This window comes from Cucurbita maxima, unplaced genomic scaffold (assembly GCF_002738345.1).
Source record: "Cucurbita maxima cultivar Rimu unplaced genomic scaffold, Cmax_1.0 Cma_Scf00003, whole genome shotgun sequence".
Taxonomy (NCBI): domain Eukaryota; kingdom Viridiplantae; phylum Streptophyta; class Magnoliopsida; order Cucurbitales; family Cucurbitaceae; genus Cucurbita; species Cucurbita maxima.
The window spans coordinates 3,286,441-3,304,867 of NW_019272019.1; the positions used below are offsets into that span (position 1 = coordinate 3,286,441).

Below are 18,427 nucleotides of genomic sequence, written 5' to 3' on the forward strand. Positions count from 1 at the left end.
TTCATTTCTATAAAAGACCAAACGAACACACTACACCACACCATTTCGTAATCTGCTGCTAAAAAAATGGTTTAAAGTTAGGAAATAAACACCTCAACACAGCAAATGCTCGTATTTGATTCCTGCTGTTTGTTTGACATCCAGCAACCTGAAAAGGAGCAACAAAATTTAGTCATATTATCATCATCACTCCAATATAGATTTTTTCAAGAACGACTGCTAGAGTGTTTGCAAATATTATTCAATTGTTTCTCTTCAAGGAGAAGAAAGGAAACACAACCAGTGACGAAATATGGTTCTCAAGGGATGAATCATTCAAGTTTTGAAGTGGTTTATCCACAAGAAATTCTAGGAAAAATGTGTGAAGCCATGGCTGATCCACAGTGTTAGCCAACTCAATATATTGTCTCCTTTAGCCTGTTACGTATCGTCGTAACGATTTTAAAACGGGTCTACTAAGGAGAGGTTTCCACACTCTAATAAGGAATGTTTCATTCTCCTCTCCCCTCTCCAACCAATGTAGGATCTCACAACTAGTGTTTACAAAAAAGGGGGTGAAAACAAGGAAATTGGGAAGAAACAACCCTAACTTTCAAAAACTGAAAAATTAAAATGAAATCTATTTCAAAGGGGTCCTTAATACTCATTGAAGGAGGCTGAGAGAGAGGGTTGACTCACTAATGTTGCGTATGACATGTCTCTGACCCATTGCCCCATCTTCATGGCCTGGACAAGAAATTACTTATCAGGTGCAAGAATATTTCATGACAACGAAGGTAAAACAAAAGGCAGAGGTTAGTTAGAGAAGTCCACAACCACGTGAAGAAATAATAGCCAGCATTAGCTCTTTTGGAAATAGCGCATAAAGTCATTAGCACAAGCGAAAATTTTCAAAAAATAATTTCTTATATCACTCTTTCTCCAAATCAATCAACATACGCTCATAATTTCTAAACAAAGATTCTCAATATATTCGGATGACATATCACATTTCCTAGGGAGGTAAAGGATCTATTGGACATGGCCTTAACATACCACCCTTTCAAGATTGCAAAAGAAATCAGAGAATATGTGGAATATGTGGAAAGAAAGAAATCAGAGAATATTCGCAGAGAAAACACCGACTTATACAAAACTTTTCGACAATGTTGTTTACCAAGCTATCTTGATGCAAACTGTCTAATATTTTTACTTCCTATAGTTATACCTCCCTCGTTGCAAATTGGAAAGGTCTTTCATAAACACCAGAAGTAAAATTCATCTAAATTATAGAACGTACGTACCGCAAATAATAATAATTGCTCTCACCCTTTCCACCAGGAAACCATGTGATATAGTATCCTAACTCTCAGTTTCCGAGCTTAGAAGTTCAACATTCCCACTGATATCTGCGACCTGCCACATTTGCCCATAAATACAAAATAAATCAATAAACATACAACCTGGAAGCAAAACTCAAAGCAGTCAACATGTTTTCATTAATTAACAATCATCACAAAGCACGTTGATTGAAGACTGCAGCAAAAACTGTTGCGTGGAATTTTGAAAAGTCGTAACAAATCAACCATGCCCAAAACAAAAGTTCTGTTTTTTTTTTTTCAAAAAAAGAACAGTAAGTTAAGCCCTTTGATTAGTTGATTAACCATACCATTTCATAAAAATTTGCCTGCATAACTTGATATATTACTCAGAGATAAACAAAATAAATCTTAAGAATAATTTCAACCTTCATACTGTAAGGATCAGTAAGCTGGTCGTTGACGTACATTGGGGATGCATCATCCAAACTTCTCTTTGCCAACACATCGTCTTGAGAAGTTACATTTACATCTACATTCTGGATTGATGCGTCGCCTTCAACCAGAGAAGCTTCTGTAGTTCCACATTGAGAAGAAAATTTACCTTTTTCCCTATTTGCTGGGAAATTTTGTTGAGCTTGAGAACATTCACGCAATTCAATTGGTGCAGACATTGTTGGAGAGGCTGCCCGTTTTCGTCTACGTCCAACAATAATCTCCTGATTCACAGTTTTATTGATCTTCGTTGCTCTGGAGGAAATGGTTTCAACTTGCTTACAAGCTCTCATGCTCATTGAGGAACACGGGTTGATATTGGTTTGCATGATATCCTCCTCCAAGAACTTTTGATCACCTCTTATAGAAGTATTAACGGGCTTTCATGGGCAAAAACATAATTCATGCAACAAAAGGACAAATCACAAATCATATGGAACTCATAAAATGATAAGTAAAGATTAAAGAATCACTTAAGAGACATACCAAAATGATTTGAGATTGAAATGCTTTAATAACTCTTCCAACAAAACATTCATCATAAGCATGTCGAGAAAGCTTCCTGGAATTTACCTGCAAGAAAAAGGGAAACTATCATATGTTATACATCCATTTGTGATCGGATTCCTCAAGCACACACTAAATCAATTCTTTGGAAAACTTACTCTATATAGAGATAACGGCAACAAAATCTGCTTTGGGGCACATGACAGGGAAACTCCAGAAGAATTTAGAGCTGTTACAAAAGAGAGTCCAATGTCCGCCAAGATGTGCAATTTCTGAAATATATACAAAAAGAAAAGAGGAAAGAATAAAAAGAAAAACCCTTTCAGTTAATAAAACTGTGTGATAACAAAGGCCAGTGGGAATAATAAAATCATTTCTACAAACTCTCACATGTGATGAATCCATATCCACAGCATCCTCAACCCTCTTAATGGCACGAAAAATACTGTGCAGATACAAAACAGTCTCCTTGGAACCATTTACATCTGCATTGACCAACATCTGCAACACAAATAGGAGTGGGCTGCAAAAAAGAGCATGTTTCAAGCAGAGGCACCAATTGATATCAAGGACAGGAAAAATTTAAACCAGATTCAAACCAAAGGCACACTTACCTACAAAATTGAGCATATACATTTTCATCTTGACAGTCTACATGTGGGAAGTCTGAATCATGAGCTAGAATATATATCAAGAATACTACTATATACGCAGGGACAAAAGTCATTGATTCTTCTTGAACCACAGATGTTTGATGCATCCGTGCTATCTTATTGTATTGCTCAATAAATTCTGCCATATATTTAAGTGACTGAAATGAAATGAAGAGTATCATCAGAAAGTAAATCATTAGACCAAAGGACAAAAGTATCTAAGCACAATAATATTACTGCATAACTGATAAAGATAGGCATACATCATCCTGAAGATCTTTCATGCTATCCGAAATGCAAAATGCAAAAGCACAAGCATATCGGGTAGGTATAGCCTGCTCCTTTAGTAACTTGTGCGCTTTGTCAATGAATAGCCTTCTAACAAAAGAAGAGGGGTCCTGGAATGTAACAGAAAATAAGTACCAACTGGTCATAAAGGGGTTGCTTGAAGACTAATATACATCAGATTAACTAGAAATAGCAATCAAGGAGTAAATGCCAAAGAAAAAAAAATTGATGTCAAGAAAAATAGATGAAGATGAAGCAGGTTAAACTGAATGGCGTCTACTATATACACATTTTAATAAAACTCGATAAAGAAAATCAAATAAAATTTCCTTGATTGGTGCTAGTTCTTAAAGAACATTATCTATTCATATTTTGAATTAAAAAAATTTCCATTAATATAAATATGTATACAAAAACAACTCTTTCATACGTACTGAAATGTACTCACCATGCACAAGAACCTCTAGTATAGTTTCTCAGAATTGGAAAATCCCACCACTTTGGATGGTAGACTCATGAACCGCCTAATCACAAGACCAGTTGTTTCAATTGTTTTATAATTGTCCACCTTAATTTTCAATCCATTCACTTGTTCATTTCATTAGATCTCACACATCGACATACCACTCCAGAACACTATCTAAAATTAAAAATTTCTTGTTGTCTTATCAATACAGTAATAAATTCTCCATAAATCTGGCAATCATAGTATGGATTACGCCCAACAAATTGATGTCTCATGAGAACTAAAAGACAGCCATTTGCCTTTACTTAATAGGCTTACTTTTATTTCTTTTACAAAGCAAGGACAGGACCAATTCCTGAAGTTTCGTTCATGGCAATTTCTGGGCAGTTTTTGGAGCATTAGAGTAACACTTCGAACAAAATTACTGAATGAGGAACGTTAAATCCTAGGGTAAAAAAATAAATTGCAATCATGAGCATTAAACTTAATAAAAACATTAGCATGAACTGCCATCAACACTTGTTAAATGGAATAACAGACTGTTTTTTCAATCTAGGGTCTCTCATGCACCAGTCATAATTAGTCATGTCTTTTGTTCAATTAATTAAGGATTCACATCGCCTCAGTTTTCTTACAATTCATGTTCATCTGTCTGTATGCAGATTTATGAGCAAAACCAAAACAAATGTACCTTTGCCATCAAGATTGTCAAATGGAAAATCTCTGGTGTAATTTGTGAATCCCATCTTTTGGCAAGACGAAGAACTGATTTTGCAGCAGCTAGTCTGATCCGAGCCTGATTGTCCTCACTGTATCATAAAATCTCCAGGATTTTAAAGCTTGGCGGAAGCAAATAATGCCCTAATATAGTTTTATTGGCGACTAAGGTTACAATCAAGCTTAGTGGAAGTAAAAAAATATCAATCTTGACTGAGAGAGTAAAAGACAAGTGTAATCTGTTGAAAGTAGGAGCGCCAAAAAAAAGTGCATGTTTAGAAAAGATTTCAACAACTAGGGAAATTGCAATAGTCAAGAAAAAATTTAATTTGATAACAATAAATCATGTAATCTTCAGATGGATGACAAAATTGCAGCTTCAAGCTTAAGATTATAGGTGTGTAGAACTTGCAAGACAAGGAACAACTCATAATCTTTAGCAATCTTGTGTGATAAGGAAAAGTTTCTAAAAACAAGTTTTGTCCATCAATGCACTTCAATACGTACATAGGAATGATTTCAACAGAAGCTTCACACTTGTTCAGCATCCGTGATAGAATATTCAGAAACTCGCCAAGATTTCTTTTAGGAGTTCCTTGATGTGGCAAGAAACTCTTAACGAGTGTTTTCAGCCCATAAATCTGCAAACAAATTGTTAAGGATATTTAGTAATAAATTATAGTTTACCATATATATTATATTTGATATTTTATTATAAGGCAAATATCTAATATTTGTTTTATTATCATAGGTATCTTTCCATTTATTGTTATTTTCATTTATTACTATTTCCATATCCTTGTAATTCATTTGATTATTAATAAGATAACTTTCACACCATTTAGGTGTGGTGGATTAATCAAACATTAACATGGTATCAGAGCCCTCTCGGTTTAACAACCCAATCCTTTCTTTTCAATGGCTTTTGAATCCTCTAATCTTCTTCTCCACCACCCCTGCTGGCTTTGACGCTGCAGGAGCAGTCTTCATGGCTGCTGTAGGCGGAGCCAATTGACTACTCTTCGGCTCCACCCTATTGACCTCCAAATCACCTTTCGTCATACTCTGTACATACAACCTCACCTTTTCCAACCCAATCGTTTTTTCCCTTGGCCAATATAGTCTCTCTCATTTTCTTCCCAATCAACCTTCATCCTTCACATAAACCTTAACCTAAACCTATCAATCTTTTGCAGAGATTTACCTTCGGAATCTGGGTGCCGCACTGGCCTATTCGCCAACCAAGTTGACGCCGCCCTTCCTGCCAAAATTGGCTTCTTCGCCCGATGAGGCGACTCTTCCGACTGCCCTTCTCGCCAAAATTGGCTCCTTCGCCCAATGTGGCGACTCTTCGGCTTCAACATTGTCTTTGTCCCTTGCTCTAGGTTTCCCCTTCTACTTCTTGGGGTTAGAAATATTCTCACCAGAGCCAAGGCAGCATCGTCGCTAAGCGACAATCCCTCTTCATGGGTTAGACATATTCTCGCCGAAGTCAAGGCAGCATCGCCGCTGAGCGGGGATCCCTCTGCAATTTTTGATGGCCAAGAACCGGGTTGTTAGCATCTTCATGAAAAGTGTTTCTCAACCTCTTTGAATTTTTCAGATTCAAGCTTCACGTTCGTTTAAATCCGACGCTTAGCTTGCGGTGGGGTGTTAAGGATATTTAGTAATAAATTATAGTTTACCATATATATTATATTTGATATTTTATTATAAGGCAAATATCTAATATTTGTTTTATTATCATAGGTATCTTTCCATTTATTGTTATTTTCATTTATTACTATTTCCATATCCTTGTAATTCATTTGATTATTAATAAGATAACTTTCACACCATTTAGGTGTGGTGGATTAATCAAACATTCACACAAATAAATTAATAACACTTCAACACGAAAAAAAATCATCCATAGGCCACCAGACTAGTGGCTTCTAATGATGCAAGAATACAGTGTATCTCCCGTTACATGAATTCAATGCCTAACAAGTAGATCTTTCACCATAAAAAACTCAATTTAAAATGGCAAGAAACGATTTTCTCTGAGATATTGAATGAATTAATATGGCTTAGTTTTTTTTTCCATCCTTCAGAAAGAAGTTCGCCATTGATAGAAATTCTCTTTATGGTTCGATGTCATTGAGAGATCCCTCGAAATCCTTTAATAGTACATTTTCTAGAAGCATGATGAGAGTAAATAAGATGATTGAAGATCATAATTTGATTGAACTTCCCATGTCCAACCGTCATTTCTCCTAGTCTAACGTGAGGGATTCTCCAGTAATGTCCTGAATTGATTGATTTCCGAGGTGGATGGCTGGTTTAACAGCTCGAGAGTTGAAGGACAATGAAGGCTACTTTAGAATGCTTCCCCATAGTCCAAGAGTAATTCCCTTTCTTGTGACAATCTACAGTTTCAGGGTTTGGCCTTTCTATAATCTTGAATGCCAGCCTCACAGAAGATAGAAGATGTTAGTTGGATGTCAAGTGTCTTCACTCTTCTCGACCAAACTTTTACGCTTTCCTTCAATGTCTATTCGTTAATTGATGTGGACAAGGCTTTTATCTCTGCATTTTGAGGATAAAATGCCCTAAAATTGAAGTTCTTGGTATTTATGAGGTCTTTTAGCAATATCTATACTATGGAGGTTATTCCAAAAAGAAAGTCAGCATTAGTTCTTTTCATCAACTTCGCTGGACAAAAAGTGAACCTGCAACTTCTTTTTCTTCGGAGTGAGGTGACTAAGGATTGCGACCTGAAATCACTGAAGGTGTTTGGTCAGCAGGTAATATCCAACAATTGATATGCGGTCATATTTTCAAACGGAAGATCAGAGTTCTATAGTTCAATTGTTAAAATAAAATACAACACTAAGAAGTATCTTGGAGTATCTACGTAAATGACATAAATATATGTACTCTAAATTTATCTTAGAGATTGTAAATAAATTTCTTAGTCTTTCATTTGGCTCCAAGAAATAAAAAATAATTTATTTCAGTTAGGATAGATTTCAAAGAAATATCACCACGGATATTTTATATTCATGAAGGGCCCAAGAAAAATCTCTTTCCTTCAAGCCATAAGTATCTCTTGCCTATAAGTAGGAGGTGTGTGCCCACATATAAAGAGAGGGAACGAAGCTATAATAAGTGAGAAAAGTGAGTGAAGTGAGGGATTGAGAGAGAGAGAGAGACTTCGCTTAAAAATGACCATCATCGTTTTTTTTTTTTATTATTTTAATAAGTAATAGACATCTTTGTACTTTCTCAATAGAAGTTTTTTTCTTCGAAGTATTTGTCTCTTTCCTTTTGAACTTATTTCTTCAACGTGAATGACATCAAAGCCATTTTATGGGCAGTGTTGAAAGAAACGGTAGAATGTTGAAGATAAAACAAATAAGGAGGTCACCGTGATGGAATCTGGGAATAGCTTCTTTTTTGGATTCCTTATGGTGCTTTTCAAATTTTTTTAACTATTCCATTCTTTTGTTACGGGGTATTTGGAGAAACTTTTTATAATACCCACTTGCCTTCAAACTAAAGTGTTTATATCTTATCTTCCCCTCCATTCTGCAGTGCTTACTTTTTTAAAGAAGCCAAAAAAAAAAAAAGGATTACTTTCCTGAAAAATAATAATAAGAAAAGAAAAAACTACCCAAGTAAATGACATGTTATCTCCTCATACGAACATCCTCCAATGCCCATCTAATATTGAGGTTCAAAACAGATGAAAATCGCAACTCTGTAAACTGAAAAATAAATGAAACCCAAGTCGCCATATGTTTACCTTCAAATCGGAAGAATTGCTGCCTGCAGCATCATCGTGCAATTTATTTAAATTATCTGATAAGTCCACCTTCATATATAAGGTTAACATATTGGTAAAAAGAAAACTCATGGAAGCAAAAAAATCAACAAAACGAGATGGCACTGGCATTGAAGATCAGATATGTATATAATCATTATAGAAAAATGAACTTAAAAAAGGAAGTTCAAAAGAATTACGTGGAAGATGTTCTCATATATATAAGGTATGATCCCTACATCCTGATCATCAAATGTTGAAACAGAATATTTTGCAATACAACCTAAAGACTGCAGTACTGTTGGGAGATTCAATCCCCTGTGTAGAGAATCAACCAGTTCCTGGAAGAAAAAATGTAGAAGAAGAAGAAGGGTTCCATAAGCTATTCTTCTGAATGTCACTAACCTATAACTAAAAGAATATATGAATAGCAATACCTCCAAAAGATATTTGTGCGTACCTTACATAATTTAGAGAACCAAAAATGCCCAGAAGTACTAGCTAAAGCTGCAATGGCAGAAACAGCTCTTTTTGATTCAGCACAAGTACCCTCCAAGCATAACCTCTCCAGAAACGGGTATACATCTCTATTAGAGGAAGAGAAACAGAAAGAAACAAGAAATTTTAGGATACTCTCCATCCACAACTGTCCAGAAGATTTCGTCATGTGCACCATAGCACTCATATTGCACATCTAAAGACTCTGCATCCAACTAACACCAGAACACTGGAAAACATTATCCTAAGCATACAGCTAGCTACCAAAGACTTCAAACATGGATACCAACAAGAAAAGAGGAAAAAGTTACAAGACATTTTTTATATCAATTATCAACCAATAAGTCTTTCAAAAACATTATTCAAGAGGAAGATTTCTATAGTATAAACATTATTCAAGAGGAAGATTTCTATAGTATAAACATTATTCAAGAGGAAGATTTCTATAGTATAAACATTATTCAAGCATACATCTTATAATGGTGCAAAAACATCTCCCCCTTTTGCTAGTATTGATTGAACACTTTTACCTAATTGAAGAAATTTATCGGAACTTCCTTTGGAGGCGGTTTTCACCTTTTTTGTACAATTTAATTTTATCTATGTAATTGTTTCTTATCCCAAAAAAAAAAAAAAAAAAAAATTCAAGAATATGTCCTATATCAATTGTCTACCTCTTTTAATAGGAAGATCAAGATATAAAATTCGTTATCCTAAAATTCTACCCCAAAATTCAAAGTAAAAGTGTAGTTTCTCCATGAATGAGATACTTATGTAAAGCAAGGCATCTATGCCTTCTCAACATCACTTAATGTTCATTAATTCATTTATTGTTTATAAGAAACAATTACTTAATGTTCATTAAAGCAGAAAGAGAATCCAGAGTCTGCAATAATTAGCTAAAAGCTGTAGAAGGTTGTTTTTAATTGACCAAATTTTCATTGAGAGAATACAAGACAGGAAAAGATTTAAAATTCAACCTGCAAAGTACACATTAAAGAACAGGCACAATCAACTCACATTAACAAAAACACTGCCCAACATTATAACTTCGAAGTTTCCATTTGTTGACATCTTGAAAAGTAAAATGATGTTTAATGAATGCATACATGAGCTGCTAATGGCGATTACCTGAGTTCAATTGATAAGTGAGGGCCAGCTTTAGACAATATTTCGATCAGCTTACAATCAATTGGATTGCTTTCTTCCAACAACCTCAGCAGTTGGCCTTCCAAGCCTCTGAGGAGTGAGGGGAAAATGCTGATGATAGCCTGAGAACAAATGGCCGTGCTGACTAAGTACTGAGGTCCACAGCTATAGCGTGTAAAGCAGTGATTTTTTTTCCTCATAACTAAAATTCCTTGAAAGCTTTGAGAACTTTTCTTAGTGCAAAAAAAAAAAAAAAATAAAAATAAAAATAAAAAAAAAATAAAAAAACTTAACAAAGAAAGAAATAAGGCATCCTATCAACTCAAATTTTCTAGAGAGAATACAGGGCTCTCCAACTATCACGAACTCAAATGTGTAAGCAATTAGTTCAGGTCTGTCAGTTGTTTGCCAAAACTCACCAACTATTTTTTAGTTTTATACTTCATAAGACATAATCGACATGGTTTGACTAGTTTTATAGATATTTTTGTTTCAGCTAGCACAACTATCACTAATCAAAATAGGATAATGATAACAAAGTTTAAACAAAAATAAAATACAAAGAAAAAAAAACTCCACCCAGAAGCTAAGTAACCTGCCTTCTCCAAAATCTCCTTGTCATCTATTAGTTCTTTTATACAAACTTCTACAATTCGTCCAATAAAATCTTGACAAAGTTCCGAACAATTTCTAACCACACATTTTGTTTCAACTTCATAATGAAGTTAAAGCATTGTTGTGAATCCTAGAGTTTATGGTAATTGTATAGTTAAGAATATATTATAAGATATAATACACCCTAGCCTATCAGCTTAAGCATTTATGTTTAGTGGTGATAATGCATAATATTCCAACTACAAATAATAATTTTGGTCTGAAATTACTAAAAATCATTATTTAAAAGAAATGAGAGTAAATAAGTTACATAACCAATGTTATTTAAATAAGGCCGCATCAGCCTAGAATCAACAACATGTTGCAATTTTACTTACCAGTAGAAGCTTGCCAGTCGGACTCTCCAAATGTTTGTTTCCGACTCTGTTGCTCAGAATGCAGCCTAATGCAAAGTGTACATGTTCGGTGCTGAATAAATTATATGAGCACTTTAAGGAGAGTGATTTCAAAAACTCGAAATGGGGCTGTTTACTTCCTATCATCCTCAACAATTTTTCCTGAAAAAAAATAATTAAAAAAAGTTAAAATCTATTAATCCATGCAAGATGACATACATCAACCATTCGTGTAAAAATCCCACAGAGAGTAAACTAGTCAAGGGCTCATCCGTCAAATATACATATCATATATAAACAGTCAAAGTCAAACCTTTTCTTTTCCCATCTCCTAATGAATATGATTTTTAGTTCAACGGTTCTAATGAGATCATACAAGTCCACAAAAAGAACAAGTGGAACCTATAAATAAAACAAAATCAAGGTCATTAATGCTCATTGCCAAAGAAAACATAAGAGCCACTCAACCTGTCGACAATCAGTGAACCCAGAAAAGTGAGTTTGATACGACTTGATGCAAACTCCATCATGCAATAAAGTAATAGGTTATAACTATATCATGTACTAAAGCAATAAGTTAATCCATTGAGTAAATATATTACTAGGACATAAATTGATTTGAATTTAAGTATTGCTAATTGTGTAATTGAGACAAACAATTAGCAATAAGGGAGATACTGAATTAATAAACCTATCTTATAATCTTATATATCAACAAGTCAACCTATAAATTAAATGTATTGATAGTTTCTCTTCTATATTGAATTTCAAGAGAAACACAATTGGTAATGAAAAACATGTGATGGACATTTACCTCCATTTTTATTCCTTATCTGACTTGCAAGAAAAATAATAATTTATAAAAAAACTAAAATACATATTCATAAAAATATTTATAAATTTACTAAAAGTGGGACAACCCACTTTTTTCAAAATTTTCATGAACTTATTTCAGTATAAATCAATTTCATAGATCTCCAGACCTCCATTCAGATCTAATAAGTACCACTTCCTAAAGTTTAAGAATCTACCAAACAAAATAGTAATTGAAGGTCTCAATAGCAAACCATTATTATAATCTAATCCTGCATAGCGTAATGAATGTTAAAGATTTTTACAACCTTAAACCACGTGAGGGCCTTCTATCAAGGTAAAGAACTATTCCAAACCAAATAATAGAAAGACAGCAGCAAAAAACTTGAAACAACATATAATTAAACTAAAATATCAGCCAAAAAATAAGCTACAAAAAGAAAAGAAAAAGAAAGGTAAACTACGCACTCTGGTAGCCTCAGCTTCAACAATTGTCGATTGATCAAGTAGAAGTTCCAAATAATTAAAAATATTATTATCTTTAATTTGATTTAATTTATGAAAGGACTCCTTTGCTTTTGTAGCATCGGGAAAGCAGGCTGCCATTTTGACAAATGCAGTTTCAATTTGCTTTTCTGTTTCTTCTGATCGGTTCTCCTGTAGCAACAAGACAACAAAATGTTACTAGGAAAAAGAAAACCATCAAATCGTATGTTCAGAAAGCAGACATCTGACTTGTTAAGAAGTTTTTTTTCTCTTAATCATAATTCGACTGTGACAATAAACCATGTTATGAATTTTACCTTTGGCAAAAAGGAAAAAGCAAGTATGGGACTTCAATTCTATGGTTAGCAATAGAGCGCATGCCTCACAGAACCACTTTGGACGAAATATTGAGTTGAGTTTCTTTTACCCCTTTTTAAGGGAAAGGGAGCAAATCACAACTTCGCAAGGTTAAACAATGTGTCCACTTCTAAAATGCATTTTGCACAAGAATTTCACACTCCGATGACTTGAGATGCATTTGGAAGACTCAATATCAGTTCTAGTGTTTTTATATTATATGTACAAAATAAATAAAACATAAGTGGATTACATCTTCACAATGTGATCAGTATCATGAACAAATGAATCTATAATCCAGCAAACAATTTATCAAACAACAGAAATTGGAAGAGAAGCTAGGCAACATACCTTGTCTTTTTTACGTAGACCCAAATATGTTCGCAACTCATTTTGTAACCTATAAAAGAAAATAATAAAAGAAAAATGTAAAACCTTTTAATTAATCTGACTATGAAAACCATGCTAGTGATAATACCTCTGTTTTTGCAGCAAAATGTATCCAAGAGCCTTTTCATGATGGATATTGAAAAGAGAGAATAAATGGATCCAGTGCCTAGTTCTTTCCTCAACAGAGAGATCAGCTGGGAACAAATCTTCCACAAGAACAAGTTCCATGCACTGGGATCTAAAATGTGGTAATAATTATTATATATAAAGATAATGTAAATAATTTCAATCCAAGAGATGATAAGCCAACCTGAACTCCTTACAATCTTTATCATAGCAAAGCATCAAGACTTTACATGGGATCTGTTCAAAGTCATTCTTCATAGTCAATTGGTCTTTGGAACATTTATCACAGTAATCTCGATATACTTCCAACAATTTCTGAAGGGCTTTTTTCCTAACTGATATCTACAAATAAAGTAAATCAAATAATAGGTGAGTTTTGATTGCTAGTGCAAACAGAAACCACATACAATAAAATACCATACCCTCTTATCTCGTAGTCTTTCAGCAACTTGAGATATTAGTGTCACTGGAACAAATTTGCTAGTTGATCGGGCAATATCACAAACAACAATTATTGCTTGTGTTCTCACTCTATCATCCAAGTCTAGTAATCGTTCTTCAACTGCAGCTGAGTTCATGAGTCCAACTAATCAGATATACTATACATAATGGATTAAGAATCCAAAAACATCATAACTACTTAACCACTGACCAAGAACTTCGAGAGATTCTGAACTAGCAGGATTGGCCGTATAACAATCTTTAGCACATTGGATGGCATGAATTCTAACTTCTGCAGACTTGTCACAAAATCTTTTCAAGAACTCCATAAAAAGTCCTCGGTACTTCTGTGCTACACAGTGTCCAGGTAGAGCTAAAAGTCTACCGATGATTTTAACTGCTTTTATTCTTACATCAACCTGATCTGTCTACAAAGGATAGAGATAAAATGAGGAAACAAACAAATTAAGCATCTGGAAATTGTGTAGGAGTGACTATTAGAGACCAGTGGGTGCAGTGTAGATTGTTGAAGGCAAACTTTGGGGAGCATGAGAAAAGGTGGTTGAAAGGAGTGACAAATTTTCTGTTAAATCTCTATCCAATCATCCGGCCAAAAAGAGTTCTTAGTATTCAATCAGCTTTCTGCTAATAGCTTTGATGATAAAAGAAAATTCCTAAGAGTGTAAGGTTCTCTAATGGACTTTTTTTTTTTTTTTTTTTTTTTAAAAAGAAAAAAANTTTTTTTTTTTTTTTTTTTTTTAACAAGAAGCAAAAATTGTTGTTGCCTTTGAACACGCACAAAATATAATAATAATAAATCTGAAGACGTCCAAAATTGATCAAAGATTTCGTGGTGCAGTAATTTTGTGGGCACATCTTCAAGGATCAGAAGAAAAAGCTTTGAGTCAGTTTTGTGAAATTTGAACGTAAAGGAAGAGAGCTAAATAAGGAAAGCCTAGACTAGTTCTGGGATGTTGTCTTTACTTCTTGGAGTCTAAAATCAAAGGCATTTCATTATAACTACTCATCTCATATCAGACCAACTGGAGATTTTTATGGTCATTCATTTGATCTTCTTCTGCCTTTTGTTAACTTAGTTACATTGTATAAAACCATTTGCTAGTCATATACCACAGTTGCAACACAGGAGTGAAAAGGAAAAAAAAAAATGAACCAACCAAATTAATAGATGACATACCACAAGCTCTAGAGCCAAGTTTGGAATCACAGGAAGAAGCATTTGAGGGACACATTGGAAAATTCTAAAAACTATTTCATGGTAAAATTCTTTGAGTTCACTCCCCACAACATCTCTCTCTGAAATACAAGACGTTAAGAATCCACAAATAAATGGTTCCAGCGTCTCAGCACAAGTTTCAATGATGGAAACCGCAAGGCGAGAAGCAGCTGTAGGTTCACCCTGAAAAATGTGAAAAGGAGAGCTGTCATGGAAACACGAAGTCACTCAAACACATTTAAAAAAGTAATCATTGGTCATTTACTAATTAAATCAAGGTCTAAAATAGAAACACAAATTTCCTTAAAAAAATAAAAATAAAATGTTTCAGCAGTGACCTGCAAAAGGAGAGAGCTTGTTTATAAATTGGAAATTATTAGCACACTGGAGATTAGATGTGGAGTAAATGACGAACACCTATAATGGAAACAAAAATTTCCTAAAACAAAAAATAAATATAATCTCTGTAGTGACGTGCAAAAGGAAGGAGTTTGTTCATTGATAGGAAATTATTATCTGTAGATCTAATCACAAGCACCTGGAAGTCAATTTGTCAGAAGGCTAATAACTCAGACCCATAGAGAAGAACCGTCATTTTCAACTCTTCTCAAGAAGAGGAAGAATCATTAAATTTCATTGACCACAGATTCATGGGGATGTAGAAAAATTTGTGCAGTGTCATTTGGGCTTTTCAAAATTGTGAAGAGAGTTAGGAATAACACCTATATGTTGGACTTGTCAGCTAAAGTCAACATTTCTGATCTAGTTACCTGTTACCCTTCTCATAATGAGGATCGATTTGAACTCAAGGAGTTCTTATGTAGTGTACTTCTCTTACTGTTTTTTTTTTTTTTTTTTAACTCTTATGTTCTAATTAACTTTACTTTTGTAAATATTAGATTTTTTATCAATTAAATAGCCCTAAATTTTCTTATCTCGCAAAATCGGCTAATTATACAATGCAGAATGCACCATCATTCAAGAAGATTACTACAACTATCGTACTAAAACTAAACTATGCAAGTAAAAGAGTATCATAATTACAGTTACCTTAAATTTTGTCTCATAGATAATGTTCCCCATGACGAATATTTCTAATCACTCCAAAGAGAGAGAAAAAAACATCAATCTACTTAATTACCTTTTCCTCCTTTACAAGATTATGCAAAACCACATCTACTAGCGGTAGAGAGGCATCCTCGCTTAGAATATGGGTCATTATTGACAGAATGTTGTTAACCAAACTAGGTTCGTGATAGTCTCTACAGAAAAAAGAGCTGTTACTAATATAAAACAATTCAATAGGGTTGTTACGGTGAATGTAACCAAAGAAATAAAATATAGAGCAGTATGTATGAAAAGAAGCATATATAAGTTGAAGTTTGAGAACCAATAGACATTATTATACTAAACACACTAACAACTTATGCGATCCAAAAATACATATTTTCTACAAGTAGTACTTTTTCTTCATTCAAGCTTTGCATGTATTAGAAAAAACAAGCGAGAAAAAAAGACATTACACTTCAGTTGAGGGCCGGAAAGGGAACCGTACTGAATACTCCCCAACACGAATCCACTACCTCGAAGGAAACTTGTTTAGTTTATAACTGAGCATAAAGTGAACCTTTTAAAATTCTTCTGTGATAAAAATCCTCCAAAAGGTACGGGATAAATTAAATTCTTCCTCTGATAAACTACAAATACCCCAATATACAATACAACTTGTTATCTCAAACACAACAAAACTGACCCATTAAAGTTGAAAGCATTAAGGATGATATGTAGGAAATTAAGGCCTCGGGTTGAAAATACTTGGGGGAATTAAGAAAAAGAGTAACTCAAAAAAATTGGCATAACCGAAAATCAGTAAACTTATTGAACACGCTGAAAAAAGAAACTGCAAGCCCCAATACTAGAGAAGTGCAAGATAAAGGGTACTGACCTCAAAACAGAGAAAAATGTATTGAACATCTCCAATACCAGGTCATTGCATCCAATGTCAAGCATTATCACACAACATTTGCATCGTGCCACTGTCTCTAGTATTTTAACCCTCCAAGAGAAAAGTGGGCTTGTTGTATCCGCTAGCTCCGAAAAAGAACTCAAAAGAAGTATAAAAACATCCTATAGTAATTAAAATTAAAAAGAATTAAAAATTGGAACAAATTGGATAGTAAACAGAAAGATAAATTAGCGCATGAACACTCACTATAATACGAAGGGAGTGTATATTTCATCAAAATTATTGAATTACCCTTAGATATTTATCTTCGAAAGGTGGTTCTGGTGCCAAAACCCGGAAAATCTCACTAACACATATGGCTAATAGAAGTCTCACATCTTTATCTCTATTCCGTAGAAGACCATTAATTATAGATTTCATTAGAGGGTTTATAGAACTCTCCATTTTCTTGGGTGCTTCTGACTTCCCGCTGGCATCTGGAACGTAAGACTGTTCCAAACATGCAAAAGCATCGACAACTTGCTGCAATAGAAATTTTGAAGATCAAATAACATGGAAAAGATAGTCAAGAAATGAAAACCCCCCATTTATTGACAGATAGAACTTGTAAGAACTGAACTAAGGAACATGATGACTCATAAATTGACGCAAAACAAAAGGAAACTTGGAGTTTTATTGACGAGATAATACAGGAACTGGTGAATTGTTTTCATTCTGATGAGTTAAGAAAACCACGGAAATACTCGGAATTACTTAGAAATCAAAATACAACCGAGGAACCGACAATTTTAATGTGTAATTTTTTTAACATTCAATGGAAAATGTTGTCCCATCAGCTCAACGCCTATCGATAGTGAATGCAAAGAGCCATAGAGGGAGAAAGCGAGCTATTAGTTGATCCCAAGTTTTATGGCTTCATCTCGAGCGTGTCGGAAGGTCCAAATCCAAACAAATCAACGAACTAGACATGTTCTTCATTAGCATAACTGCGTAAGTATGAACAGAAGCACCGCCTTCTAACATTTCAAATTGGAGAAAAATAGCAAATAAGCTACTGACACTGACAAACTCCCACCTAAATTTTAAACAAACCCCTAGAAAACCCTTCGATCTTCGTGTAAAAAAACACGCATGAACTTACAATTAACCACGAATATAAAACCATCGTCAACTTATTCAGTAAGCAAAGAACACACCCGGGGGCAATGCGATCAGACACCAACCAAAGAGGAATTTCAGAGCGTAATACAACAGAAAATTCAACGTAGGAACATTACCCGGAGGGATTTGACGATGAAATCCTTAGTTGGGCGAGACTGTTTGCTCAATTTAGTTCCAACGTCGTGGATGAGTTGCAGCGAAGACTGATCCATTTGCTAAGACCTGAACTACGAAGCCCTAATTGGGAGGGTGGAGAGTAAAGCGCGATGGTGAGAGTTGAGGAAAACGGAAGCAGCAAATGGATGAAGAGACCACAAGAAGTGAGCAAAGAGCAGAGGGAGAATGAATATCTGGTAAGGGCGCCAATTCGTTAGTATTTCAAGAGACTCCCGCGCCAATGAGCGCGTGAGAAGATGGCTGACCAAAAAACCGATGAAATCCCAACCCGAATCATATCGGTTCTTATGGACCGGAGTGGTTCGGTTATTTCGATTTATTTTTTTAGACGACCGAAAACTTTCGGTTTTATATCGAACCAGGGAAACCGAACCGACGTTACTCGAG

The 18,427-nt window shown here is 34.5% G+C and overlaps 1 protein-coding gene across 9 annotated transcripts; it reads right to left on the reverse strand.

The window, feature by feature from the left end:
- Positions 1-4: 4 nt before the first annotated feature.
- On the reverse strand, positions 5-18,251 carry LOC111477004 (sister chromatid cohesion protein PDS5 homolog A-like). 9 transcript variants are annotated; one of them, XM_023120911.1, is made up of 27 exons: positions 17,980-18,251; positions 16,994-17,224; positions 16,682-16,863; positions 15,878-15,998; positions 14,698-14,919; positions 13,711-13,927; positions 13,481-13,626; positions 13,243-13,400; positions 13,021-13,170; positions 12,894-12,942; positions 12,168-12,356; positions 10,869-11,048; positions 9,859-9,998; positions 8,690-8,816; positions 8,430-8,570; positions 8,212-8,280; positions 4,962-5,065; positions 4,399-4,516; positions 3,217-3,351; positions 2,915-3,111; positions 2,691-2,823; positions 2,459-2,572; positions 2,280-2,366; positions 1,727-2,173; positions 1,284-1,395; positions 679-726; positions 5-148 (listed from the first exon to the last, which is right to left on the reverse strand). In XM_023120911.1, exons 1-25 carry the CDS (start codon positions 18,073-18,075, stop codon positions 1,342-1,344), a joined length of 3,807 nt encoding a protein of 1,268 aa, XP_022976679.1. In that variant the 5' UTR covers positions 18,076-18,251; the 3' UTR covers positions 5-148; positions 679-726; positions 1,284-1,341. The 9 variants fall into 9 exon arrangements, with proteins under 9 accessions (XP_022976679.1, XP_022976682.1, XP_022976681.1 ...); XM_023120914.1 differs by having other exon boundaries at positions 1,309-1,388; positions 1,767-2,173; positions 4,932-5,065; XM_023120913.1 differs by having other exon boundaries at positions 1,309-1,395; positions 1,767-2,173; positions 4,932-5,065.
- Positions 18,252-18,427: the final 176 nt, after the last annotated feature.